Below are 27637 nucleotides of genomic sequence, written 5' to 3' on the forward strand. Positions count from 1 at the left end.
GGGGGAGATGATGCTGTTTGTAGTATGTTGACTGCTGTGTTTTGGTCCTAACCCTCCCGGCTTGTCATTTCTGACCCATGATGTGTTGATGACTCCGTCCATAGCAGGAAGGAAGAGGGGGGGGGACGCTGCACCGTTTGACTCCACTCCGGATTAGTCCATCCTCATTCAGATTCTCCCGGCTTCTTTACAGTAACTCCCGGGCGAATCACTGATTCCCACTGGGGTTTTTACACGGGGAATATGGCTGTGTTGCGGATACAAGACCAGGTAACGTGTTCTATGTATCTTGTTAAACCAACATATGAAGTGAACTCATCGGTGTCGCTTTAGAAAGACACAATGTTGCGTGAGAGTATCTATGTAACGAGTCAACGCCATGTCAAACTAAATGCTCATTTATAGCTTAACTTTCATTACAGCAAACAGCCAACTTATCCTTTGATGACTGAAACCTGTCTGTGGAATGAAACTTTTAATTATAGTGGCTCAATGGTAAAGTTAACGCTGCTGAGGTTGTAGCTAACTAGCTAACCAGTCAACAGATAATCGTCGTGACGTCAGGTCAAATTTTGCTTTAGGTGACGTAGTTTAGCTACAGACAGACACGTTTTATGGCAACTTAATGTTTACATGATGGCTGCTTTTCCGTCTCCTTGTGCTGTTGTTGCTTTCTTCTGTCGGTGATGGTGAGCACAGCTGGGTAGCTCCGATGTTAACAGGGCGGCTAACTCTCATACCCTGCTAACTAGAGCTCCTGCACAACAAGTCCGAATATAAGCTCGTGAAACGTGTATTATTCTCATGAATTGGCTCGCATTCACTGACCGATATGCCACCCAGGGAGCGTTTTGCTTTGTCAGCTGTCCAGTTTAGCCCCTTGCACATTTTCTCAGGGGTAGTTGTGGGCAGTCACCTGTTGCTGGAAAGAAAAGAGGCTGTCAGACTGAAATAGCAGGTGGTGCTGGCTCTGAAGTGTCCAGCTGTGGTCTTGAATTAGAAGCCTTTAATCTGTTGTTATGAGTCCCGCTGGGGTTTTAGGGCAGTAATACACAGGTCTTTGTGTTGGGCATTAAGTTATTGACTGATAAAAAAGTTACTTATCTGTTAATTGACTAAACTCCACAATGTGTAGCCGGTCCCACTGACATGGATTTGTATGTTGCATAATAATCAGAATCAGAAATACTTTATTCATCCCAGGGGAAATTCAGTTGTTACAGAATGCTCTTATACACATTACGAACAAGTCAAAATATTAATAGACAGAAGGAATAAAATAAGATATAAATACGAATGAAATAGGCTAATATAATTTGGATTAATAATAAGTACAGAAATGCAGAATAGTTACAGTTTGCTATGTACAAAAGCACTGGGAATGAAGGTATTGTACATAGGATGTTGAAGTGGTAGGGATATTGCACAGTGTATCGCATAGAGTACAGAAAATAGAATACAGAATGGTAAATGGATGACCATCTGCAGTATACTGAAGTCCAGACAGTTTGATTGTGGATGTATGTGCTTTTTTTTTTAAACCATGTTTTTATTAAGATTTTCAGAAAGTTTTACAAAGTATAAAGAATAAAGCCACAGTGAAAAAAACGAAACAGGGCTTACATTGCAGGACATTATGCTACATGGCATCACTAGCACAATATTTCTTAAGACAAATGTTTAAAGAGAGGTAAGCGGGCAAGTTACTCAGAAAAAGGCTGTCTGATGTTGAAAAATTTGGCAAGATTGCCCATCATGCCATACTGGATTTTCTCCATGTGCAGTACACAGGTGAGTATCAGATAGCCAGGTCTTGAACTGGGGCACAGTGTCAGATTTCCAGAGATTTAATATCACTTTCTTAGCAATTACCACACCATACATGATAGTGCTCTGAAAGAGAGACTTTGATTATACAACGATGGAGAATACCCGAGTAATGCTATCTCAGGGTCCGGTTTGACAACACAGCCATACATTCCAAAAAAACAGTTGAATATCTCTCACCAAAATGTATACAGCCTTGGACATGTCCAAAAAGCCAGGGAGCCCTCAGCAGACTTACAACGATCACACAGAGAAGAGATTGTGGGAAAAATCCTATGCAATTTAGATTTATAATAATGGAGCCTGTGTATTACTTTAAATTGAATTAACTGGTGCTGAGTATTAATGGAATATGATTGGATTCTGCTAAGGCTCTCCTCCCACAACGTCATCATCAATCTGTATCCCCAGATCCTCCTCCCAGGCACTTTTCAGGTGGAATGTGGCAGAATTTACTTGTTCAGAAAAAACCTTCACAAAGTCTGAAACTAAATTTCTTGAATTGGGTGGGACTAGCAATAGCATGTGAATACTTTTTTTCTTCCGTGGAAGAATGTGCTTGAAAGTTGATAGATTATGAAGGCTTTCAGTTAGAGGTTATGTCAATAATCAAAAATTTTGACAATCATTTATACTCAAGAAAAAATATTAAGTAGGCCTATTGCTTGTACACAGCTTTTTGAAGCACATTGTAATCTTGCTTTCTTGTCTCCTTTTTTTTTTTTATAAATAGTGTGCAATTGCTTTGTGTTTTTTTTGTCGTAGAAAATTAGATTTATAAAGCTACCCTGAGAATTTAAAGTCAATGTATCAAATGTTTTAGTCCCATTGAAGTTTTAATGGCAGGTCTGTGCTTCGAGTGCCCGTGTTGCCTCAGAATCAGCCTAAACGGGCACCTCGAAGATATTGCATTGTAACACAAATGGCTTAAACTATGAACTTCACTCAAAGTGGGTTAGTGAGTGTGCAGCTCTGTGGCCTGTCCTGGTCTGACTGCTCTTCCGGGCACTCGACAAACGGGAAGAGTGTGTGTGATTAGATCCCCCTCTCTATTCTTCATTGTTCTCAGTGGGGCTTGCTGACAGAGAATTGGACAAAGGGACGAAAATAGTCTCAGTCACAGAGCCAAGAACTGGACTGGAGACAGGAGCGAGTGTCACTTTTGGCTATGTCTTCTGTTTGTCCTCTAGAGGGCGTCCTTTAGCTTTGGAGTATGGTGAGCAACCTAACCAGCATATGGTTAAAGAAGAGATAGAGGCACACTCAGTGAAAACACAGGATCATAGCATGTTAGAGAATATATCAGTTATGTTTTCGCTGACTTAATGGGGGGCTTATATAGACCATGTTTGTGCACTAGTGTAACATATACCAATCAGTCATTCCATAATGACCACTGACAGATAAGGCAATAACACTGATCATCTCATTGCAATGGCACCTGTCAGTGGATGGGTGAGGTAAGTCAGCAAGTAAATATCATGTCCTCAAAATCAATGCGTTGAAAGCAGGAAAATTAGGCAACGGTAAGGATGTGAGCGACTTTGAAGTGAGCCAAATTGTGATGCAGGTCTTGAGGGTTACCCGGTCTGCTGTGGACTGTACAAAAGTGGTCCAAGCCAAGGAAGGAAAAAACAGTCCACTGGTGACAGGGTCATTGGTGGCAGAGGCTCATCATGAACGTGTGTGGGGAGCAAAGGCTGATCCAAAAGATGCGCTGCTGTATCATAGTTTATTTTGAAAACTTAATGCTGGTTCTGCGAGAAAGGTTTTGGAACATACTTGATGGGTCAGGGCTGCTGGGTATCAAAAGGGGGCCTGTGTAATGTTAGGTAGGTGGTCACATATGCTGTTATGGCTGATAAGTATGTATTCAATCAATCTTTAATTATATAGCGCCATATCACAACAAACATTATCCCATGACGCTTTTACAAACATAGCAGGTCTAGACCGTATTCTATGAAATCTAAGACCTAACGAAGACCCAACATCAAGGCAGTGTAAGATCCAGTCCCATAGTACAGACAGGACTATGTCTGATCTCATCTTAATCCACCATGAGCAGAGCAGTTTTCAGCATTTAGCAAGTTACAGCGGCAAGGACAAACTTCCTTTAACAGGCAGAAACCTCCAGCAGAACCAGACTCATGTTAGACACACATCTGCCTCGACCGAGTTCGGATTGGATTGAGGGATAGAGAGAGTAGATAGTGGTGAGATGGAAAGTAGTAGTTGTAGCAGCTGGAGACTGGCATGTCCACAGCAGCAGGTCGTCGATGGCAGCGACTCAGATGAACCTACGAGACAAGGGAGCTCAGGAACTCCAGAAAGGTCTATGGTTAGTAATGGGACAGGAAGAGTATTGAAAAGACTGAGGCTCTACTTGTAGATAAAGTTAGTGTGCCAAGCTGCTTTTAAAATACACTGCCATGCTAACAGTTAGTCATTGTTAAAAAAAACCCAATTGAAATAGTGTGTTAAATAGTTCAAACTAAATAAATACACTGTAGTTTTAAACACACTTAAAGCTGATGTGATTAAACACAAAACTAAAGCAGCACCTTCATCCACACAGATCAAGTTAGTTAGTTTTGAACTGAGCACACCAGCTATAGCACACTGTCCCTATATCTCACTGATGTTTTGCATGTTTTACACACTACCTGTAGTCCTTCATCAGTCTCAAATATTTCCATTAGCAGAAGTGCTTTCTTTTTCACTGTAAGGTCTTCATCGACCGCATTTTCCTTGCTCTTCTCTCCGTCCTGCTGGCTTATCATGGAGTCAGCAATTTAGACAAGTTTATCAGAGTGTAGATGAAGCTGCCTGGTGCTACAGCTGTGTGGATGAATGCATGGTGCGTGTTTCAAGAGCTCGATCTAAATGCGCAAATTTGGGATTTAAACATTTTTTCTCATTAGTTGTGATAAAGCAGACTTTTGCTTCTGTGTTTTTCAATTGATCATATTATGATGACAATAAAATTGCACATAGTGGTACTTTACTTTGAGACTTCTGTTACTCAAGATTCCCTCTTTATAACTCACTAATTATTTGGTTGTCATTTAGTAAAAAGATCTCACCTTCTCACAGTGAGGGTGTGCATACCCTCCACGTTATGTAAGGAAAGCTTTACCAGATCTTTTGATCCCTAAAAGCTTTGGATTCTCTAGATGTCAGCCTCTTCATTGCTCCTGTCTGTGCAGCACACCCCTACACACACACACACACACACATACACACACATACACACACACACACACACACACACACACACACACACACACACGTGCTGGCCTTTGTGTTTTATAGACTGGGATTACATTACACACAGTGCATCCTGTCGCAGGGTCAGCACAGAGGTCAGTGCATGCTGCATACTTTCACTCGTTTCACACGTTACGTACACCTCATAGGTTGTACTTTATTGTGTTTTTGTTGTGGCTGTTGTTGATGCAGTGAGATCAGAATGTGTGTTTTCCCAGGACCTGTCATCGTAAAAAGAGGAACTCCAGCTTGGCATGATTGGGGCATTGGAGGACAGCTGTAGCTGTTAGCTGCATGTTTATACCTTTATATTCATGGATATGTTAACTTTTACTGTCTGCTCGACATGCTTGCATTGTTTACACACATTGATGAGTGTTGGTTACATCTCTAAACACATGAATCTATGTCTACAATTACCAGAAACACTCAAGTCTATTTGGGAAATGGCACCAAACCTTCAGTGTAAACATCTTTGGGCTACGCTCCTGAGAGTCTCCCCAGTGCTAGCAAGTGGAAAACATTGATTGTTGGTTTTCATGCTTTCCTCCTCTAATACCTCTCTGTGTTTGAGCCTTTGTAGTGAATCTCTCATATGTCAACTCATACACTGAGCAGAAAAATCCCATAAGACTGTGTTTCATATTAATTTTATGAATGGTAAAGCAGTTATTTGAAATTTGGGCCTGCAGAGAAGCTCCATCCAACCAAATCTCTCTATTCCTCGTTTGCCCTCCTTGGCTCTGTCCCTCCCTCTGAGTTAATGGGGTTGTGTGGCTTGGCAAGATTGCTCATTTTAGGATCTGTGTTGAATATGAAGGAGGCAGACACTCACACACTCAGACATGCACGTACAGAGTGGTCTTGTTAGCTACCCTCACATTCTCTGGCAAAGCCAGTTTGTTCCAGTTTCATAATGAGGAGATCGGGACTTTTGAAGCTATGCCACGGATACACCAAAGAGGACACTGCAACACAAACACACTTACAAACAGTGATCTGGAATCTATTTACTTCTGTCTCAATACTCTCTGAGATTACGATGGAAAAGCCACCTCTCTTTTAGCACCAACTTTATGAAGATGGCGTCCTCTCAGATTTTATTGAGCAAAAATCTAAAAACAACACAGCCTTGTAGTGCCTCAGTTCACTGCTCCCTGCTCTGCACGAGACCCACACATAAGTCCTGACTGATTGACTGTTGAAGCTCTGAAAATGAACATGCTAGATTTGACTTGAGTTGATAGAAGGGCTTCTGGTAAAGAATCAATCGTGTTGAGCCAGCTCCACCATAGCAGCATCATCCCATCTCCACGATAACACTTTAACCCACTCACTTGTGGATCTGCACTGAACAAACGGTGAGCTGATACAAATGAGTCATATAAATAATGTCCTGACTGTCTTTCAGTCCAGTCAAGAATTTCTTTCTTCTCTTTTATTAACTTTTTATAACCGGTCTGCACTCATCTCTGTCCCAAGCCCTCTTTGTTCTTTGCTCCATTCATCTTCAGGCTTCTTTTCTCATAGTGCTCTACCCTACTGAGACCCAGCAATTCATTTTTGTACACTGTAGTACACATTAGTTTTTGCTTTATTCCTCTGATACTTTACATGTGACTATTGAGTCCTGATGTGCCTTACAGAGGACAAACATAGCTTTCCAATGATATATCATGTGTGGGGGTGTGGCTATGACAAGTAGCCTTTTCAGGTCTTTTGAAAATGGCTGCCATCTCAACAGGCACATTTTATGGAAAAAGGAAAGGTAAGCATGACATTCATATTTAAAATGTTTCTCAAAGTTATACTTTGATTGTTTTTAGTAAGTTAACATCTAAGGAGCATTTTAAGTGAGTTTTCAGAGCTGAACTCATTTATTTTCGGTGGAAAAACACCTAATTGATTCATGTATACTGTAGTGCACATCAGGACTTACTGTATGTTTATTTCACATTTATTTAGTAGACAGCTGACAGAGCGTTAGTGGATTCTTAATAGAGAATCATTGAGGGAGATTCAGACATAGACCTTTCAGAAGATGAGAGTGAAGAGAGAGTTTCTGAGACAGGAGAGGATGATGCAGATGATGAGCAAGATGAATTTGACCAAGACGCAGGGCCAGTCCACAGTCCATTTTGGGCCAAAACCAACACATAGGCTTTTAAATCAAAGCTATTTTTAAAATGAATAAATAAGACATGTTTATTGACTAATTGGATGAATTGAGTGTGTTTTGTCTTTCTCTTAGGTTCATACCTATGTTGGTAGAATACAGAATTGAAGATGACGGTACCCCAATGAGCCGTAGAGACTGGACATCAATGAAGTCTGGTTGTGCCCTACAGTGCACATTTTGTAAAATGTTATTAAAGTAAAGTTTTAAAAAAATATATCTTTGAAGTGTGTTCTTTACCACCCCAACACTTAATTTATATAGAATTTTTTTTTTTAAATTACAACACTTTTCCCCCTGGGTCTCAGGAGGGTACAGTAGGTACCTGCCTCTCTCCCTCTCCCCCTCCCCTTTCACTTTCTCTCTCTCTCTCTCCGTCCCTGTTTGAAAGAGCTGGCTTCAGCAGTCTGCCTGAAAAGAGCGACGCATGCCCACACATATACCGGCTGCCACGGCTCCCCGTCCACACTAATCACAGGGACTCTGTGTGTGCGCGCGTGTCTGCATGTGACGTATGTGTTAGTGTGAGCGCGTGCTCCTGGCTGCAGCACAGCAGTGAGGAGATGTAGCTTCCTGTGTGCTGCGAGGCAGTCCGAGCTCATTCTGCCGCATGCCGCTTACTGCCACCATTACGCAGAGGAATTCCCTGCTGTCTCCGCTACTGCTCTCACAGAGAGGGAGTGTGGGTTAAGGAGAGGAGGAGAGGAGGAGACATGCAGCAAAGCGACATTGACAGATAGAGGACGGAGCCGGATTTCACTTTGGATTTTACATGAAGATGAGCTGTGTTTGTTTACGAGGAAGCTGCTGTGTTTATGGGATTTTTTTGCTGACCTTCGTGCTCCCGGATTGCGCACATATGGAAGAGGGAACACTGTGTATTAATGTGTGTGTGTGTGTGAGTGAGAGGATGTGTAAGTGATTGTGTCGGTGTGTGTATGAGCGTTCGTTCCTGATGCGTTCAGAGCGGGCCAGCCGTGTGTGTATCGTGGTGCTGGAGGAGGTGGAGGAGGATGAGCCCTCTTCTTCACCCCCACCTCCTCGGCCCAAATCATCCCCAGACCGCAGATCCCATCATGCCTCGCGAAGGGTTGCTGCTGCTCAGGAGGACAAGGTGAGGTTGGTCCTTCTGTTGGATTGATTGATCAGAGATTTGGCTCAATTTAGGGTCTATAGATATCAGTCTTTTTTTTTTTGGGTGGTCATGCCATTATGATCTGAGTTTATACCCCACCGGCTCATTGGTCATACCTTGCCTGAGTGAGGTAACATGAGGTACATACACTATGTACTGCCATTGCATAAAGATACAATATACTGCCAACACTTCATTTCTGCTAAATATAGTCCCAGCATAATCACTGATACAACCCTGCCATATGAGATGTCTGCTGGTTTGTATAGATTATCAGCAAAGCCTGGGCCTTTGTAGTCTCCAGCGCAGGCTGCACAAAGGCCAAGCCTACCATTGAAAGATGGAAATAAGTTGTTCCATCCTTTGAAAGCTCCTCTTTGAAATGGACACTGGGAATGGGGAGAAGCCAGAGAAGATGAGCCGGCTCTAATGACAGAGTTTGTCCTCCTATTCCGTGTCTACCTTCGCCAATCGCTGACATAGTTGTGTTATATGCAGGAGACAGGAGCCAGCATGCCTGACGACCCCCACTTATTTTTAGTTGGGACGAAATCAGAGAGGGATGGGGAAAACAGAGCATGAGGAGCAGCCAGAAACACATCGTAGTACTCGTGCAACTGAATGGAATAACTTTTAGCTGTTGTGGAAAAGATGGGACAACACGTTGGTAGCACTTCCAAAGACTTCAAGTACTTGACATGTTATTTGCAGTTTCATCAGTTCCTCCATCAACATCATCGTGCCAGTCTATTTGAATTTTTTTTTGTGGCTTCAGGGCAAAGAAACACAATGCTTTGAATGTTGAATGATCAATACAAGTATGCAGCTAAATCCTCAGACTTATCACTTATCCAAACATGTTGAATCAATAAAGTTTGCTACAACATCATAAAATAAAGAGTACTATAAGTGGAATACAATCACTTTGTCCTTTAGATCTTTACATTAGCATTTCATAATCACTGTCACTAGCAATGCATATTTGGTCAGTTTCAGGTGAAGCGTAGATTGAGGAATTTACAGACTTGTACGGGAAAATAATACACCTTTGTTATTCAATATCTTAGATAACATTTAAGTCATACAAATATAAAGTTAAATATAGAATCCAGAGTTGAATTGTGAGCTCAGTATAGTGAAACTTCCCCTAACCTTTTCATCTGAATGGACTCAGGGTTTATTGTTTACACATCTCAATATCAGGCATCGCACTCTCATGCCTATAACAAATGTTATCATTCAAACACACTTTCAATATGTCAATAAAACTACATTAAGAGCTACTGATTAAACATGATCTGTGTAGTGTATTTATAAAACGCATGTTTATTCCCTGCTTCTGGGAAGACTTCTTATCTCTTCTTTAAAATATGCACACTTTATGTAAGCTGCTTAAAACAGGTGGTAATAAATAGTTCAAATGCTTAATATTTAAGACTAACCTTGTCATTTTCTCCCTTTCTCCCACATACCTTTTGCTTCCGTACACATTCTTATCGCATGGCTCAAACATGAACTGTAGTTTCATGCATGTGTTTATATGATATTTGCTGCAGCTGTCATAAATAAACAGGTGATATACAGCTGTTCACGACCTATAGCTCTGTCCCAGCTCAGGCTTATGGAGTCTCTGTGTGTAAGACTCTCTCTCCTGTAACACGCATAACTCTGACTGATAACACACTTGTCAGCAGAGAAAATTACTGCCTTGCAAATCCGGTGTGGTGTGAGCGAACATCAGCATTTCCTCTTCTTTTCCCGTCTCTGCAGCCGTCACTGTTGAGAGCCATCTTCAACCTGGAACCAGATGAAGTCCGTGCGCTCATCTTCAAGAAAGAGGATGTCAACATTCAGGTAGGTCACACTCTTATTGCTATTCTGCTTGACTTTCTCTCAGTTTGTATGTTTTTGCTCCTGGTTGTGTATTAGTCTGTTGAGACTGCAGCCTCTCACAGAAGCCATGACGGATCAAAAAACATCAAGGGAAGCAGCAGTTGGCAAGCATGCTACATCGATCCGGGTTGCTATCGATTGACTGACTGACTGACTTAGAGTGCCTTCTGGCAGCCTCTCCATCATAAACTGCTGTCAGCCGGGCTAAGACACTCCTCCATTCTTTGTTCTTCGACATTACCTTCACCTGATCTTCCTCTTCTTTTTTCTCCTATCCCTCTTGTAACTGAATCTATATCCTCACTTTACATACACATGCATACATATGCTTTATTTCTATTTCCGTGTTGGGTCTATACTGCTGGGGTCATCACACTGAGTCTTCTGGAGTCAGCAACACTGGCCCAGGCCAATTGCAGTCACATGACCTTTGTTTATAGCCACACTCTGTTGATTGCTCCCTGCTGCACTGACAGAGTGAGTGAGAGAGAGAGAGAGAGAGAGAGAGAGAGAGAGAGAGAGAGAGAGAGAGAGGTGGCGGGGCCGGTGAAGCAGCCAAGTGTTTGGAAGTGATAAAGAGCACAGTGAAGAATACAAGTGATGAATATCATTCTCCTTGCTGCTCTGGTCTCATGTTGCTTGTGGTCTACAGCAGTGTGAGGTCTATAGATTTTGTAGGCAGCATGTCACCCATCATGGTGTGTGTTTCAGTCAGTGTCTAAAGAAAACACACGCTGACATTTCATGTTCTGTGTTTCTGGATTTTCTTATCAGGACAATGAGAAGCGGACGCCTCTGCACGCTGCCGCCTACCTGGGAGACGCTGAGATCATTGAACTGCTCATCCTGTCAGGTAAACATCACAACCAGGTTTTCCCGGTCTCTCAGTCCTTCATTTGATTTAATGTCCACCTCATGTGCGTCCAGCTCTCGTATCAGTTCTGCTCGAAAGCGCACTCATCTATCCACACTGGCTGTCAGCAGTGATCCCTGTTTGCATCGATCTGTCTTTGTTTTTCATCTCTGCGACCATATCGACTCCTCTTTGATATGTCAATATTTACTAAATCCTTTGCATGTTTAACTGAACATTCATTAATAATACTCACACTGCAAAGTCCAATTTTAATCTATTTTCAAACAAATGTTATGGTCTAACTAGTTCTTAGGAAAACTGTTTTTTGGTTTTCCTATGACCAATCAGTGCCTTGAAACACCTTTATTGTGAAGTAAATTGTTTCAATCAATAGCCAAGTATTCAACTACCTTAATTTAAGATTTTAACCTAGCAAACTACAAAAGGAAGCAAGAAAAAAAAGGATCCTTTATACCTTTAAGAAAAAGTTTTCCACATGTTTTTCTACAACCAATTTACTTCTTTCTCTGTCCTGCCATCCTTTCCTAAACATTTCAAAACCTGCTCCTCATCCCCACGTTGCCTCCCTCCTCTTCACTCAGCAGTTTCCTCGCCTGTGTGTCTGCACCCTGCTCTGGGACTGTCAACCTCTGGCTGTGATTGGTGATTCATCAATCATCTAATAGTGTCCATATCGGCTTAACTTTCTGTGAAGTCAGCTGAGCACGCCAGGAAGTACGGCCAACCCCGCAGCAGCATTACGAGTGTAGTGTGTTAACTGTTTCTCAATAACGTGAGGAGAAAGCAACAGGTGCAGATTTCGGGGCTATTTTAACCCCCCTGAGCTGTGCCAAAGAGCACCATGGGAGTTTTATATCTTCCGGGCACTACTAGCTCACAACACACCCCTCAAACCATATGTCATGAAAAACAGCCTCTTTTTGAGTCTTCACACTATTCCCTTCAAATATGTATCCTGGACCATTAAAGTATCTTTTACTAATTGCACTCTTCCACCATGTTTCTCTTCTGTGTGTGTGTGCGCTTGTTGGCATACTGGATTTGTGTGATCCCTCACTTTCTCTCCCTCTCTCATCCAAGGAGCCAGAGTTAATGCCAAAGACAACAAGTGGTTGACTCCTCTTCACCGGGCTGTCGCCTCTTGTAGTGAGGTAACACATTACACAAACACACGTGCTAATGTTTACTGTGTCAACTCCACTCTTATTAGGTGACTGTGTTATCCTCTGTCACAAGCAGTGATGTAACTCTCACAGTTAATGAAGGTTAATAGATTTGTTTTAAACTTTAAAAAGAAAAGAAGGATTCAACTCTACAGAAGCAGATTCCCACCCTTTACAGCAGCACTGCAACAAAAATGCAGACTTCATACTTTTCAGTGAAAATACAAGTTAGTGCAGCAACACACCAACCAGATAAGATATCGTATGAATGCCATGGCGGCATGGGATAGATACAATTACTGCAGCTGGGGTAATGTTTGTACAGTGTGACCTTAAAGGGGTATAATGGAGTGAGCAATGTGCAGTGTGTTGGTGTTTAATAAGCCTTCAAATCTCTTATTTATTCTGCTTGGCCCTGGGCGACATGCCCTCATTAACACAGCCCTTTTGCGTAGTTTCTCTCCCTCAGTGCTATTGTTGGCTTGAAAGCCCCCTAAGAATAGCAAAGAATTTTATACCGCCCCCACACAGCCACCTGCACACGCTGGCGCGTTCTTTATGGGAACACTGTGGGTGCGTTTGAAAATAAACTACTAGTATACACACCTTGACCCACTCTCTCTCTCTCTCTCTCTCTCTCTACACAGGATGCAGTGGCAGTGCTGCTGAAGCACAGCGCAGATGTTAACGCTCGGGACAAGAACTGGCAGACGCCGCTCCATGTCGCAGCTAGCAACAAGGCAGTACGCTGCGCAGAGGCTTTGGTTCCACTGCTCAGCAACGTCAATGTGTCGGACCGGGCTGGACGCACTGCCCTGCACCACGCTGCCTTCAGTGGACATGTAGAGGTTGGTGTCCTCAGACACACACACACACACACACACACACACACACACACACACACACACACACACACAACCTTTGCGTTTTATTTAGTGGTCTTTTTATGTGATAGATGGTGAAGCTGCTGCTGTCCAGAGGAGCCAACATTAATGCATTTGACAAGAAGGACAGGAGAGCGATCCACTGGGGAGCCTACATGGGTAAGACTGTTACCGTGTGTGGTACTCATGCAAACACAGTTTATATCAGACTTAGTGTAACGTCTATCTTTCCTCTCACCTCCTCTTCTCTCCCTCCTCTGTATCAGGTCACCTGGAGGTGGTGAAGTTATTGGTAGCCAGTGGAGCAGAGGTCGACTGTAAAGACAAGAAAGCCTACACGCCGCTCCATGCAGCTGCCTCCAGCGGGATGAGCAGCACAGTGCACTACCTGCTGGGGCTCGGAGTCCATGTAAATATAACTACACACACACATGCACTAATAACTGTGTGTTCCTGAATGCACAATGACGTAGATGTCTTCTCTACTTGCCTAGGTCAACGAGGTGAACGCCTATGGCAACACACCGCTCCATTTAGCCTGCTACAATGGGCAGGATGTGGTGGTCAGTGAGCTCATAGATGCAGGAGCCCACGTTAACCAGGTGTGTAGATGCATCTCACAGTGTGTGCGCTAATCATCAGATTTGTTTGTATTTTTCTTGTAATGATGTCGTTCGATCTCTTGCTTCAGGTGAACGAGAGAGGCTTCTCTGCTCTTCACTTCGCCTCCTCTTCACGGCAGGGGGCGCTGTGCCAGGAGCTGCTATTGGCCCATGGAGCTCACATCAACATGCGGGTGTGTCCATATACAAAAATTATCTTTTTGTTTTATAAAACACTCTTTTTTCAGCTAAGCTACATTTTTACATAAATGAAGTGAAGGTATGTACACGTCCAAAATCAGGAATAAATCTTACCATGCCGCTTAGCATGTAGCTAAGTTGACAGAACTGTTCACACTTGTGTAGCAGTGATGGAAACTGATATTAGGTCCCAACAGCCTCAAGATGTAGGGACATATGGAAGTGAACAGAGGAGGGGGTGGCTCCCCGAGGCTGCAATCTGCTCTGGGAATGTGTGTGTGGGTCTTTTTGTGGTCCACAAGGGGGTCTAAGATAGCTTATGTTCATTTCAAGCTTTCTAAAATGACAGTGTTAGACTCAGATTTGATTCAGTTGCCCACACTCTAAAGTATCTGCATTCACTGCCACACTGAAATATAAGCCCAAAAGTAAAACTCTCTCTTCTCTCATTGTCTCTCCCTCCATCTGTTTAGAGTAAGGATGGTAAAACGCCCCTCCACATGGCAGCTACCCATGGAAGGTTCTCCTGCTCTCAGGCTCTAATTCAAAATGGTGAGAGCTATGTGTTTGTATGTCGTGGTAGAGATAATATAAATGTTATGCTATAAATATGGCACAATGATTTGAATTCTAAAGTGTTTATTAAATGTAAATGAGCCCTTTATTTGCGCAGGAGCTGAGATAGATTGTGAGGACAAGAGCAGAAACACTGCCCTTCACATCGCTGCCCGCTACGGCCATGAGCTCATCATCACAGCACTCATCAAACATGAAGCCAACACCACCAAGTTAGTAACAATCAACATTTTGCCCAGCTGTCAATACAATCTGTGCCTCAGTTATAAGAGGACAGCATGCTGTTTGGAAAATCTGGATAAAATATTCTTTCAATCTTCATGTTTTGCTTTGTTTCATGTCATCAAAAATGTACCCATATCTCTCATCTCCGTGTCCTGTGATGACTTGCCCTCTCTGCGTTGGATCTTTGCAGGAGAGGCATTCACGGGATGTTCCCTCTCCACCTGGCAGCTCTCAGTGGCTTCTCAGATTGCTGCAGGAAGCTGCTGTCCTCAGGTACACTCATGCTGATGCCGTTCTTGCCTCCAGATCACCTAGTTGACATCCTAATTGATGCTGAATGCATGTTTGCGCAGGGTTTGACATAGACACCCCTGATGACTTTGGAAGGACCTGTCTACATGCTGCTGCAGCTGGAGGGTGAGTCATCATTTCTGTCTCGTACTATTGTTTTATTTTTCTCCCCCCTTTTCTGCTTTTCCTTCTTCCTTAATGAACTGCTTTGTTGCTCACATGCTCAGATATGTTATCTCTGTTCTTGATTGACATAACAAGATATTGCTAAAGTTGTCTCTCTAACCAGGAACTTGGAGTGTCTGAACCTGCTGTTAAACATTGGAGCAGACTTTAGCAGGAAAGACAACTTTGGAAGGTAAGATAAGAATGTAGTTGAATTCTATTAAAGCTAGAAATAGAAAGAAACCTGGTATGATATCAATGTAGACTTTTACAAAAAGAGTATTAAATCCTCACTGAGACAAACAGGTTCAGTTTTTGACCCTCCAGGACTCCACTACACTATGCATCAGCCAACTGTAACTACCAGTGTGTGTTCGCCTTGGTGGGCTCTGGGGCGAGTGTTAATGAGCAGGACCAGAGAGGCTGCAGCTCCCTGCACTACGCCGCCGCAGCTGACACAGACGGAAAGTAAGTCTGTTTTTAAGCATCGAACTGCTCCACAGAAATGTCAGATGAAGACCTTTTTTTCTTAACCTTTTATGTATTCTCAGGTGTGTGGAGTACCTGCTGAGGAATGATGCTGATCCAGGAGTGAGAGACAGACAGGGTTACAGTGCAGTGCACTATTCCTCAGCCTACGGACGCACACTCTGCCTGGAGCTGGTGTGTACAGCTGAGGGAAAACATGTTGCATTTGTGAAAGATGGCCTGAAAACCCAAAATACTGTACAAATTAGATCTAATAACTTCCATCTGCTGGTAGTTTGCAGAACTGTAGAGAATAGTATGCGTACATGAGTACACTTTCATGATGAATAGCCTTTGTTTTTCTTTCAGATGGCGAGTGAGACTCCTCTAGATGTGGTAAGAGAAATATTACCATCCTCCACCGTTACACAATGGGCCCTCACAATGACTGTTTATGTAGCTCCCTCTGTTGGACAGATGGATAATGTGGTGGTTAGATCATCTGTAAGCCAGATGATGCCCACTTGAAGTTTTCCATCCTCTTAGTGGGCGTATAACAAGAAGCAAGCTAATGTGCGTTTTGCAGTCTTGATGGCAAAGAGTGGTCCATGATATCTGTGCAGCCTAGCCTGTGAACACACTTGAATCTGACACAAGTAATGTTTCAACACGTCTGTGTTTCAGTTAATGGAGACATCAGGAACAGACATGCTGAATGACACAGAGAGCCAGGCCCCTGTCAGTCCACTCCACCTGGCTGTAAGTTCATGGATTCATCAGGATGTCTACATTTGTGTCACTTCCATGTTTACTTGCATTAAACATGATTAAACTGTGCTTGTTGTTGTGCTCGCTGTTGCTTCAGGCTCACCACGGACACTGTGGGGCATTAGAGGTTCTCTTGTCGTCTCTGCTGGAGGTGGATGTGTGCAGCCCAGAAGGCCGGACCCCCCTCAGCCTGGCCTGTTCCAGGGGGCATCAGGAGTGTGTCTCCCTGCTGCTTCACCACGGCGCCTCACCCATGACGCGGGACTACACAAACAAAAAGACAGCCCTACATGCTGCAGGTACAACAAAAATAGCATCATTACATCGCACAGAAACAAGCAGATCTCTGGCCCTGGACGTTACAAACATGTTGTTGCTTTAGAAAAATGAGTCATGCTCGTGTATATTTGTGTTTGTCTGCTTTAGCTATGAATGGCCACCCAGAGTGCCTGCGCCTGCTCGTGAGCAACAACAACCAACACATTAATGTGGATGCACAAGACAGCAACGGACAGTGAGTGTGTGCGCGGACAGCATATGGTACAGGGCGCTTTTGCTGAGATGATTGTGCTGTACGAGGAGATAACACAATGTTTTTTCACCTAAAAGTAAAATAAATTAAAATAAATGTGTTGCCTTATTTCCACTCTGTGTGCAGGACTCCTTTAATGTTGGCTGTGCTGAATGGACACACAGAGTGTGTGTACTCTCTTCTCAGTCAAGGCGCCAGTGTAGAGAATCAGGACTGCTGGGGGAGAACAGCACTACATCGAGGGGTAAGACACACACACACACACACACACACACACAGACACACACACACATACACACACACACACACACACACACACACACACACACACACACACACACACACACACACACACACACACACACACACACACACACTCTGCCGTTACTATTCAAGTGAAAACAAAATGAATATTCTCCACTTCTTCTCACACAGGCTGTGACTGGTCAGGAGGAGTGTGTGGACGCTCTTCTACAGCGGGGGGCCAGTGTGTGTGTGAGAGACATCAGTGGTCGCTCCCCTCTTCATCTGGCATCTGCTTGTGGTCGTGTGGGTGCTTTGGGTTCTCTTCTGCAGGCCACAAACACCTCACACACCCAAACGCACCTCACTGACAACCAGGGCTACACACCACTGCACTGGGCCTGCTACAATGGTACTGAGACACACAGTGTAACACGTCTGTTCTGTATGAAGCCATTACAAGGCAGCATTTAAATCTGTCTCTCTCCTTCAGGATATGATGCTTGTGTGGAGGTGCTTCTAGACCAGGAGGTGTTCAAGAAGATTAGAGGAAACTCTTTCAGTCCTCTGCACTGTGCTGTGTAAGAGAATGTTTGTGCCTTTACAGGTTTCACACAGATAGAGGTAGACACTGATCTTTGAGTATGTGACAGTGTTTGTTGTCTTTCAGTATAAATGATAACGAGGGAGTAGCTGAGATGTTAATCGACTCACTGGGATCAACTATCATCAACACCACTGACTCAAAGGGCAGGTTAGAGGTTTGATAAGTCACTTATTCAATCCTATTTTTAAGAAGTGTTTCAGGTTATGTTGTAGCCGTGGTTGTGTTTCACAGAACCCCGCTTCACGCTGCAGCTTTTTCCGACCACGTGGAGTGTGTTTCCCTGCTGCTGAGCCATGGAGCAAAGGCAGATGTTGTGGACACACACTTACACAGGACACCTCTGATGATGGCAGCTCTAAATGGACAAACCAATACTGTGGGTCAGTTCCCCGACGACGCATGGATACACTGGCGTCTGTGCGCTAATGCAGACGTGTAACCTGCTCCATTCTTGTGTTTTAGAAGTGTTGGTGAGCAGCGCTAAGGCAGACTTGGCTGTGCAGGATGCGCAAAGGGACACAGCGTTACACTTGGCTTGCAACAAGGTTGACAGACAGGAAATTGTTTTTAAAGATTTTAAGATGTCACAGGGATTTTTTTAGTATTCATAGTTGGTGTTTTCTGTTCCTTTCAGGGTCATGAGACGAGTGCCTTGTTGATTCTGGAAAAGATGGGCGATAGAAATGTCATCAACTGCACCAATGCTGCTCTCCAGACGTATGTATTATTTCAAGAGAGAGGACACAGCTCTATAGTTGGGTAATCTGGATATATATTAATGCAATATCTCCCCTCACCTTCCTGCAGGCCCCTGCATGTAGCAGCCAAGAGGGGACTGACAGTGGTGGTCCAGGAACTGCTCGGGAAAGGAGCTAGTGTGTTAGCAGTGGATGAAAACGGTCAGCTTTCATATCCCTGCACCAACACTTCTCACATTTTCCTTTATTGCTATGAATCTCTAACGCATTATTTTTACTCTCCTGTGTTTTCTTCTCTCTAGGCTACACTCCTGCTCTTGCCTGCGCCCCCAACCGCGACGTGGCCGACTGCTTGGCACTCATCCTCAACTCCATGATGCCCACCTCCCCTATGGTCACCATCGCAGCTTTACCCGCACTTTCTCTCACTCAGACAGTCATCAACCATCACCCCACTAACAACCACGTCTCCAAAGGTGTGGCCTTTGACACCCCACCCCCTTTGAGGCCCGACCACGCCTCCTACTGCAGGCCCGAGCGCCCGCTGTCCTCTGTCTCTGTCGACGATGAACTAAATGACTCTGATTCAGAGACGTACTGACGAGGACGTCACTGCTATTGGACACAGTGAACACAACACTGGCAGGTTTGCCAGCTACTCAGGAGCCTTAATAGATCACTGACAAGAACTTTAAGACAGCGAGAAAGACGAGGGAGCAAAATGAGCCAGTGTGTGGATTATTTTTAGAGAAGCTTCCTCAAATCTAAAAATAACTCTCGTTGTGAGCCAGATGTTTTGTTTGTTTAAGGTGCAGTTGGGTGGAGAATAATATGCTAAAATATAGAACACACCCTACATCTCTATCGGACGGTATCACTGTAATGTCTTTTTAAATTTGAAGCAGTGTTTTTTTTTTTAAGACCACAGTCTTAGTGATATTTTCTGGAGTGGTTTTAATTCTTTTCACAGGTTTCCCATCAAACTTTCACTAGAAAAGGATCCAGAGAAAGGCTCAGAGGACTCAAATGACAAACAGAGGGACAATCTTATGGGACCAGGACATTGAATACTGTTTTTTTTCCCACTGTTCTTTGAAGTTTTAATCCTTTCTGAGCTGCCATGATGGCTGTAACTCCTCATCCACATTGGTGATGCTGCCTCGTTGTTTTGACCCTCTTTTTAATTCTCTGGTAGGAAATTATTGTTGAACACTACATTTTTTTACAGAGTGGAGATTGAATCCATGGTGGCAGAGTCTGACAGCAGGTGGATGTATGAAACATTTACTGAATTGGTCAGGAGTCAGATGATGACTGAATGAACGGCCTGAGGAACCTTTATCTTGTAATGCTGTAACTACTCGATGTCTGTGTACTGTACTGGAGACAGGGGAACGTAGCTGAATCTTTGTATTCGTGTGTGTGTGTGTGTGTGTGTGTGTGTGTGTGTGTGAGAGAGAGAGAGAGAGAGAGACATTATGAAAATTAATAATTATTGCCTTCTTAGGGACACGCAACTTTTAGGCAGAGGATGAACTACTTGGTGCAATGTTTGTAAAGATTAAGTCATGAATGAATAAAGATATTTGTTTTGGATTCATTGCAGAGTGGACATGAGACAAGATATTACTCTGACATTTGTATTTCATATTAAGAGAATGAGTTCATTCATTGTCCAGGTGATACATCCGTCCATACAGACAGGCAGTGATCAGCCCAGCAGTCATGTCTGAGTGTTTCATGGTCACTCTTCCATCTGCAGCTTTTTCAAAATGCTTTGGATCCTCCAGAACCATCCTGTTAGCCAAAACTGATGGGTACACGTACCTGGTTCCAAACTTCCCCTCTAACAAGAAGTCCATTTTTGACTCAGCCTCTTCCACTATCTGTCCACAGGAGCTTGGGTCCAACCCTGCACAACGGACGAGTGCACACACCTGCAAAAAAGATGATGATGTTAGTGTTAAAAAATGATAATGATGATTAAATGGTGCAGTTTTAAATGTCCGTTAACCTTCGGGCTCATACCTGCAGGGCGTAGCGTCCGTTGACCACGTGGGTTCCAGCAAACGCTCCCAGTGCATACAGCTCCTCACTGCCACCCTGTGTATACCGCTGGTACTGCAGGTGACAGCAAAAGGTGCCATCACACACTTTAACTCTGCCCTCTGTCTCGCTTAAGAGGGCAAATGTAAAGGGGTCGTACATCATGGATGAAGTGAAAGTGTCAGATGATGGAGGGACTGAAGATGCATCAGAGCAGCTCTCACTGTCACAGAATCCAGATTCTGCAGCTGCAGATGACGTGGACACCCCTTCCCCTGTGGCCCTCCACTCTGGGTCTAAGACTGGCACCCTGGCCACCAGCAGCCTGCCCTCCTCTGGGTCTCCTCTCTGTGCGTGGTGGTAGGTGGCAGAAAAAGGCGTGTAGATTCCACTTCCAGTCATAATGAGTTCATCATTTCGAATGTTGACTGCTAACAGGGTGATATTAGCACCCAAGCTGAACGCTCGCTGGAACTGGATTGTGTCCAGTAAGGGGAGTTGGTTCATCCAGGCTTCGGGGAAGATAAACTGACGTACCCCCTGAAAGGTGTCAGAAGAGAGGCAGATGTTATTAGAAAAAAGAACATGAAACACAGATATCTAGAGTGTGATTTTACCTTCTCAACAAGAGTAACTTTTGGGTCGTGGAAGAGGATGTCAAAGCAAATCAGGAGGCCAAATTTTCCAGCAAAAGGAGTGTCAAATGTAACGATCTCAAGTTGCGGGGGAGTGTCAAAGGCTCTCTCAAAGTAGAGGTTGTGTTTATGGTAACGTGCCACTAGCAGGCCTTCTGAGCTGAAAGAAGGGAGATGAGTTTTCAGTTCATATCAAGAAAGAGTTTGTGTTGTGAGCAAGCTACAACAGTTTTTAAGGCTTAAACACACCTGAAAACCACATTAGTGTTGAACTGCCAGTGTCCATCAGAAGGACAGGAAGATGTAGGATCAGTGGTCAGAGGGCAGGGCTGCCGGTCACCCATATTGGCCACAATGTAGAGGTTGTGTCGACGAGCCATACAGCTCAACTGCTGGAGAACCTGAAAAACAACCACAACAAAATATGGATCATATTCAAGACGGGTGTTACATGAACTTTTGGATGTTTGTTAGTCAGTGTGTCATGTTAGAATGCTTATAACAACATAAAATGTCAGTGTATTGCACCTCAGTGTTGTTGTATTTCTGGGGCTCTGTACAGGGGTTCCAGCTCTCTTGTTGGGGGTCAGGAATTGTTTCAAGGTAACCTGAGATAGATGAACGGCTGAAGTTGAACCCCTGGAGACCATCTTCTGGAAACACCAGGATCTGGGCCCCCTGATCAAAGATACAAGAGACAGGATACATTAATGTACTGTAGCACATTAATAAACTCAGATATACAACTAATCCTGATCACTACTGAGGCCACTGTGGAACACTTGTTTGGATTCATGACTCTACTGCTATCCCTTGTTTAAGGAACTGCCTATTTATGTATTAGGTTATGACTGTGCTGTTTTGTATTCTACTGGTCAAACATACAAAATAAATTATTCAATCATTAATCAAACAATCTTTATTTGTATAGCGCTAAATCACAACAAACGCTACCTCAAGACACTTTACAAATGTAGCAGATCTCGACCATACTTTATGTTTATTTATTAACAAAGACTAGTAGTGGACAAAGTACACAGCTTCATTACTTAAGTCAAAGTATAGAGCCTCCTGCTTAAATATTACTCCAATACAAGTGAAAGTTACCCTGTCAGATTATTACTTGAGTTAAAGTACTGGAGTACTTGCTTTTAAAAATACTCAAGTATTCAATGTACTTTTTAAAATATCCCAAAACTTTGTATTTTCACAAAGCATGAGTGCAGTCAAGAATACATAGAAGTACATTCTGTTACATTATGTTTATCTAGAAACTATTACTTGGAATCTCTAAAAACTATACCATGGAATAAAAACAGAAACTAAGTTACTCCAAGCACAGACAACTTAGTTTGAAATGTTCATCTGGAATGAAACAAATGTTACGTAGCTCAGCACGCTTTCTCAGGATGGACAGTGATTTTTTGTTTGTTTGTGCAGAGTGGGTAACAAGGAGAACATTTCAAACCATACGTATCATTCTTCATTTTAAAAACATCTAACACGGGCTGAAGATATGGACATGGGTGCTCAGGTGAAGAATTATAGCCATCATTACCACCTCTAAATGAACTGCTCTGTGTTTACTCCACATTCAACCGTGGAGACGCACGATATTCAGGATTGGTAAACCACTAAGACAACAGAACTACACAAACACATTTTACTGTCTTAGGGATCAGATTTCAGAAAAGAGAAGGAAATTCATGAGCTGACTTCAAAGCAAAAGTAGTTAGTAACTAGAACACTGATAGAAATGTAGTAGAGTAAAAAGTACGATATTTGTCTTATGAATGTAGAGGAGTAAAAGTAATAAGTTTCCTCAAAAAATAATACTCAAGTAAAGTACAGATACTCCAAAAGTTTACTTAAGTACAGTACTCAAGTAAATTTACTTTGTTACTGTCCACTGACAACGACAATCAAGATAGGGAAAGACTTAACTCATCATACTCCCCCATGAGTAGATCCCTTTGTAACATTTAGCAAGTTACAGCAGAAAAGGAAAAACGTACTTTTAACAGGCAGAAACCTCGAACAGAACCAGACTCATGTTAGACTGATATTTGCCTCGACTGAGTTGGTGTTGGAAAGAGGGATAGAGGAGGGATATTCAGTGTTGTCTGTCGATCATCAAAGCTCAGGTAACTTATTCTCATTAGCCATTCATAGCACATGATAATTCCAGTGACCCCTGACAGTTTACTTACCTCTTCAGACAACCTTTTGAGTTAAAAATTAACAAATATGATTTTTTTTTATATCCATAAAAATGGTGACAAGCCGGACAAAGTCTGCAAAAGTGTAAGGAGTTTACATTTGAGTCACCTTGAGTTACATCACTCTTTAAAGGTAATTTAGTCAATTTTGAAAGCCTCCAGTAACCCTTCCATATCAGGCTACCACGTGACTATTAAGAATATTATTTTAAAATGTATTAAAACTTGATAGAAACACTTGCGTAGTGAGGAATCAGCATCTTTGAGTCTCTGGCTAAAACACCATACATTTCTAACTCTTCACGTGCATTCTCTACCTGCTGAGCGGCGCGTGCAGCCTGCTCCTCGTAGATATCAAGGTTTTTCTGCAAGTGCTGCAGGGCGGCGGGGCTGGAGAGGGGGACGTGGGGCTCCGGGTTCAGGATCACACTATGCTCGTACACAGCAGCGACGTACGAAGAGTCCCCACCAGGCTCAAGTTTGACTAAAGCCGAAGTTAAAGTTAAACTGAAAAAAACTACAGCGAATGAAAACATGGTTTCTTCTCGAGGAGGCATAAACAGTGTAACGAAGAAGGAGGACCAGTTGCAGATGAGGGTTAAAGTCCCACATGAGGAGAGGGTAAACAGAGTCGACTCAGTTTGGCAGACTTCAAGATTAGAGCTGTTATGAAGCTCATGCTGCAGGTCTACTACAAAATACTGGAACAATGCCAACTTGTCGTTATTCTTGAGAATTGTATTACATTTTCTTACATCTGCTGGACTGCAACGGTAGGATGACTTAAAGGCGGCGCTACTTTGACAACCAGTTGTAAATACAAATCTTATTTTGAAAATATCGCACAGGAAATTACGCGGCTTATACCCGGAAGTACGTTAAAAGTCTGAACTATGTACCACATGCAATTACAGATTCTTTTTTTTTAATCAGTTTGTCTTTGCTTATAGTAAATTTGGAAATAATAACTTACAAGTGGGGATAGTTCCCAAAACAGCTTTTAAAAACGTTTATGATAGGGAACTGGAAATTATGGTGGCCCTGAAGGGCAATTCACAACATTTCACATGGTCAACATTTGTGTTGCGGACCACATTAAAGGACACTGTAAATTAACAGAGAGGGAACAGGGAGCCGTTTTTAAAGTGCCAGCCAACATCTGGTCCGTAGAAATAAGAATGTTCTACCAACAGCATCAGCATGATCAGAGATAATCTTTATATTAATGTTTGAAAAAAATAGACTTATATGAGGACAATTTAGACTCTGACACGTTTAGCCGTTGTTGAACACAGACATGCCGTCGAGATATTCATGACATTTTCCTTTTTTGGAATAATAAACTTCTAGGATGAATATGAAAGTGACATGTTTGAAAAAAAAAGTCCTAGATACATATTTTTAATGCAATGTGTGTTTCATTAAACAAACAAAGGTTGAGCAGATTTATTTTAACGGTCAAGCCATGCAAAAGCCTTGCTCATTATACTTGAATACAGTTGAGACACACACGGTCTCAAAGCAATTCATTCATTGTCTAGGTGATACATCCGTCCATACAGGCAGGCAGTGATCAGCCCAGCAGTCATGTCTGAGTGTTTCATGGTCACTCTTCCATCTGCAGCTTTTTCAAAATGCTTTGGATCCTCCAGAACCATCCTGCTAGCCAAAACTGATGGGTACACGTATCTGGTTCCAAACTTCCCCTCTAACAAGAAGTCAATTTTTGACTCAGCCTCTTCCACTATCTGTCCACAGGAGCTTGGGTCCAACCCTGCACAACGGACAAGTGCACACACCTGCAAAAAAATGATGATGTTAGGGATATAAGAGTAATGAAGCAGTTTTAAATGTCAGTGAAGCCCCTGGCTCATACCTGCAGGGCGTAGCGTCCATCAGCAGTGTGCAGCCCAGAAAATGCTCCCAGTGCATACAGCTCCTCACTGCCACCCTGTGGATACCGCTGGTACTGCAGGTGACAGCAAAAGGTGCCATCACACACTTTAACTCTGCCCTCTGTCCCGTTCAAGAGGACAAATGTGAAGGTGTCGTTCATCATGGATGAAGTGAAAGTGTCAGATGATGGAGGGACTAGAGATGAATCAGAGCAGCTCCCACTGTCACAGAATCCAGAGTCTGCAGCTGCAGATGACGTGGACACCCCTTCCACCCTCCACTCTGGGTCTAAGACTGGCACCCTGGCCACCAGCAGCCTGCCCTCCTCTGGGTCTCCTCTCTGTGCATGGTGGTAGGTGGCAGAAAAAGGGGTGTAGATACCACTTCCTCTCATGTTAAGTTTATCATGGCGGAGGTTGGCTGATAGCAGAGTGACATTGGCACCCAAGCTGAACGCTCGATGGAATTGGACAGAGTCCAGTAGAGGAAGCAGGTTCATCCAGCCTGTGGGGAAGATCAGCTGACGCACACCCTGAAAGAAGTGGAACACCAGGCTGTCTTTAGAAAACAAGAAGATCAAACTGTGGACTAGAATAGAATGTACTGTATTCATCCCCCAAGGGGGAAATTCAGTACACTGTGTTTTTTTACCTTCTCAACCAAGGTTATTGTGGGCTCGTGAAAGAGGATGTCAAAGCAGATCAGCAGGCCAAACCTCCCAGCAAAAGGTGTGTCAAATGTAATGATCTCAGGCTGTGGTGGAGTGTCATAAGACTCCTCGTGGAAAAGGTTGTATTTATGGTAGCGAGCCACCAGCAGGCCATCTGACCTAATTGAAAGACAACTCTGTAATTAGGAATTCATTTATTGATAGACTTGCTGGACTAATACCAGACTTCTCTATTTAAAGGCTTTAACACACCTGAAAACCACATTAGTGTTGAACTGCCAGTGTCCATCAGAGGGACAGGAGGAGGTGGGATCAGTGGTCAGAGGGCAGGGCTGCCGGTCACCCATATTGGCCACAATGTAGAGGTTATTATGACGAGCCATACAGCTCAACTGCTGGAGAACCTGAGAAACAACCACATTGAAATATGGATCATTTTAATGCTCTTAGCAGACTAGCAGCATTTCAGAGGCAGTGTGTATTTCACCTCAGTGTTGTTGTATTTCTCTGGCTCTGTACAGGGGTTCCAGCTCTCTTGTTGGGGGTCAGGAATTGTTTCAAGGTAACCCGAGATAGATGAACGGCTGAAGTTGAACCCCTGGAGACCAACTTCTGGAAAAACCAGGATCTGGACCCCCTGATTAAAGATACATTAATGTACTGTTAACACTGTCTACATTTGTTTGCAGATAGAAACAGCCTCTTCCATGATTCAACTGTCATCCAAGGAATTGCCTATTTATGTATTACGTTATGACTGTACTGTTTTTTATTCTACTGATAAAACATACAAAACATTTTTTATTCAGTGTTGTCTGTCGATCATCAAAGCTCAGGTAACTTATCTCATTAGCCATTCATAGCACATGACAATTCCAGTGACCCCTGACAGTTTACTTACCTCTTCAGACAACCTTTTGAGTTAAAAATTAACAAATATGATTTTTTTTATATCCATAAAAATGGTGACAAGCCGGACAAAGTCTGCAAAAGTGTAAGGAGTTTACATTTGAGTCACCTTGAGTTACATCACTCTTTAAAGGTAATTTAGTCAATTTTGAAAGCCTCCAGTAACCCTTCCATATCAGGCTACCACGTGACTATTAAGAATATTATTTTAAAATGTATTAAAACTTGATAGAAACACTTGCGTAGTGAGAAATCAGCATCTTTGTGTATCTGGCTAAAACACCATACATTTCTAACTCTTCGCGTGCAGTGTCTACCTGCTGAGCGGCGCGTGCAGCCTGCTCCTCGTAGATATCCAGGTTTTTCTGCACATGCTGCAGGGCGGCGGAGCGAGAGAGGGGGACGTGGGGCTCCGGGTTCAGGATCACACTATGCTCGTACACAGCAGCGACGTACGAAGAGTCCCCACCAGGCTCAAGTTTGACTAAAGCCGAAGTTAAAGTTAAACTGAAAAAAACTACAGCGAATGAAAACATGGTTTCTTCTCGAGGAGGCATAAACAGTGTAACGAAGAAGGACCAGTTGCATCATAACGGAGGTCCAAAGTCCTACTTGAGGAAAGGGTAAACAGAATTTAGCAATCTTCAAGATTAGAGCTGTC

General features: G+C 43.2%; 3 protein-coding genes across 7 annotated transcripts; 1 reads left to right on the forward strand and 2 right to left on the reverse strand.

Annotated features, from left to right (window-relative positions):
* The first annotated feature begins 57 nt into the window (after positions 1-57).
* On the forward strand, positions 58-20201 carry LOC117827717 (serine/threonine-protein phosphatase 6 regulatory ankyrin repeat subunit A). 3 transcript variants are annotated; one of them, XM_034704417.1, is made up of 29 exons: positions 58-270; positions 10179-10262; positions 11076-11154; positions 12259-12329; positions 12989-13189; positions 13297-13384; positions 13492-13634; positions 13720-13827; positions 13917-14021; positions 14502-14580; positions 14702-14816; positions 15020-15102; positions 15183-15246; positions 15410-15478; positions 15613-15753; positions 15837-15948; positions 16123-16149; positions 16438-16512; positions 16619-16820; positions 16948-17035; positions 17180-17297; positions 17489-17708; positions 17790-17877; positions 17967-18050; positions 18135-18283; positions 18366-18448; positions 18538-18620; positions 18711-18802; positions 18904-20201. In XM_034704417.1, the coding sequence occupies exons 1-29, from the start codon at positions 244-246 to the stop codon at positions 19200-19202; spliced, it is 3177 nt and encodes a 1058-aa protein (XP_034560308.1). In that variant the 5' UTR covers positions 58-243; the 3' UTR covers positions 19203-20201. The 3 variants fall into 3 exon arrangements, 2 of the variants coding, with proteins under 2 accessions (XP_034560308.1, XP_034560307.1); XM_034704416.1 differs by lacking the exon at positions 58-270 and adding an exon at positions 7746-8387; XR_004634268.1 differs by lacking the exon at positions 58-270 and adding an exon at positions 7770-8387 and having other exon boundaries at positions 18135-18279.
* LOC117827718 (biotinidase-like) lies at positions 19541-27598 on the reverse strand. Of its 3 annotated transcripts, XM_034704420.1 has the most exons (7): positions 27511-27598; positions 23819-24035; positions 21811-21960; positions 21532-21683; positions 21265-21442; positions 20630-21187; positions 20175-20538 (listed from the first exon to the last, which is right to left on the reverse strand). In XM_034704420.1, the coding sequence occupies exons 1-7, from the start codon at positions 27531-27533 to the stop codon at positions 20266-20268; spliced, it is 1551 nt and encodes a 516-aa protein (XP_034560311.1). In that variant the 5' UTR covers positions 27534-27598; the 3' UTR covers positions 20175-20265. The 3 variants fall into 3 exon arrangements, with proteins under 3 accessions (XP_034560312.1, XP_034560310.1, XP_034560311.1); XM_034704421.1 differs by lacking the exons at positions 23819-24035; positions 27511-27598 and adding an exon at positions 24257-24333 and having other exon boundaries at positions 19541-20538; XM_034704419.1 differs by lacking the exon at positions 27511-27598 and having other exon boundaries at positions 19541-20538; positions 23819-24330.
* On the reverse strand, positions 24496-27552 carry LOC117827719 (biotinidase-like). The gene is made up of 6 exons (XM_034704422.1): positions 27294-27552; positions 26555-26704; positions 26320-26471; positions 26049-26226; positions 25378-25929; positions 24496-25300 (listed from the first exon to the last, which is right to left on the reverse strand). The coding sequence occupies exons 1-6, from the start codon at positions 27531-27533 to the stop codon at positions 25028-25030; spliced, it is 1545 nt and encodes a 514-aa protein (XP_034560313.1). The 5' UTR covers positions 27534-27552; the 3' UTR covers positions 24496-25027.
* Positions 27599-27637: the final 39 nt, after the last annotated feature.

The sequence above is a fragment of the Notolabrus celidotus genome, chromosome 16 (genome assembly GCF_009762535.1).
Source record: "Notolabrus celidotus isolate fNotCel1 chromosome 16, fNotCel1.pri, whole genome shotgun sequence".
In the NCBI taxonomy this organism is placed as follows: Eukaryota; Metazoa; Chordata; class Actinopteri; order Labriformes; family Labridae; genus Notolabrus; species Notolabrus celidotus.

Coding starts and splice junctions, on each gene's coding strand:
- LOC117827717 (XM_034704416.1), top strand. CDS start 8,229: ATGCGTTCAGAGCGGGCCAGCCGTGTGTGTATCGTGGTGCTGGAGGAG. Junction 15,247..15,409: donor CATGCTGCTGCAGCTGGAGG/GTGAGTCATCAT, acceptor CTCTCTAACCAG/GAACTTGGAGTGTCTGAACC. Junction 18,051..18,134: donor ACCACTGACTCAAAGGGCAG/GTTAGAGGTTTG, acceptor TGTGTTTCACAG/AACCCCGCTTCACGCTGCAG.
- LOC117827718 (XM_034704419.1), bottom strand. CDS start 24,058: ATGCCTCCTCGAGAAGAAACCATGTTTTCATTCGCTGTAGTTTTTTTC. Junction 21,188..21,264: donor AAGTTACTCTTGTTGAGAAG/GTAAAATCACAC, acceptor GACACCTTTCAG/GGGGTACGTCAGTTTATCTT. Junction 20,539..20,629: donor ACGGACGCTACGCCCTGCAG/GTATGAGCCCGA, acceptor TCTTTTTTGCAG/GTGTGTGCACTCGTCCGTTG.
- LOC117827719 (XM_034704422.1), bottom strand. CDS start 27,533: ATGCCTCCTCGAGAAGAAACCATGTTTTCATTCGCTGTAGTTTTTTTC. Junction 26,472..26,554: donor AGAAATACAACAACACTGAG/GTGAAATACACA, acceptor GTTGTTTCTCAG/GTTCTCCAGCAGTTGAGCTG. Junction 25,301..25,377: donor ATGGACGCTACGCCCTGCAG/GTATGAGCCAGG, acceptor ATTTTTTTGCAG/GTGTGTGCACTTGTCCGTTG.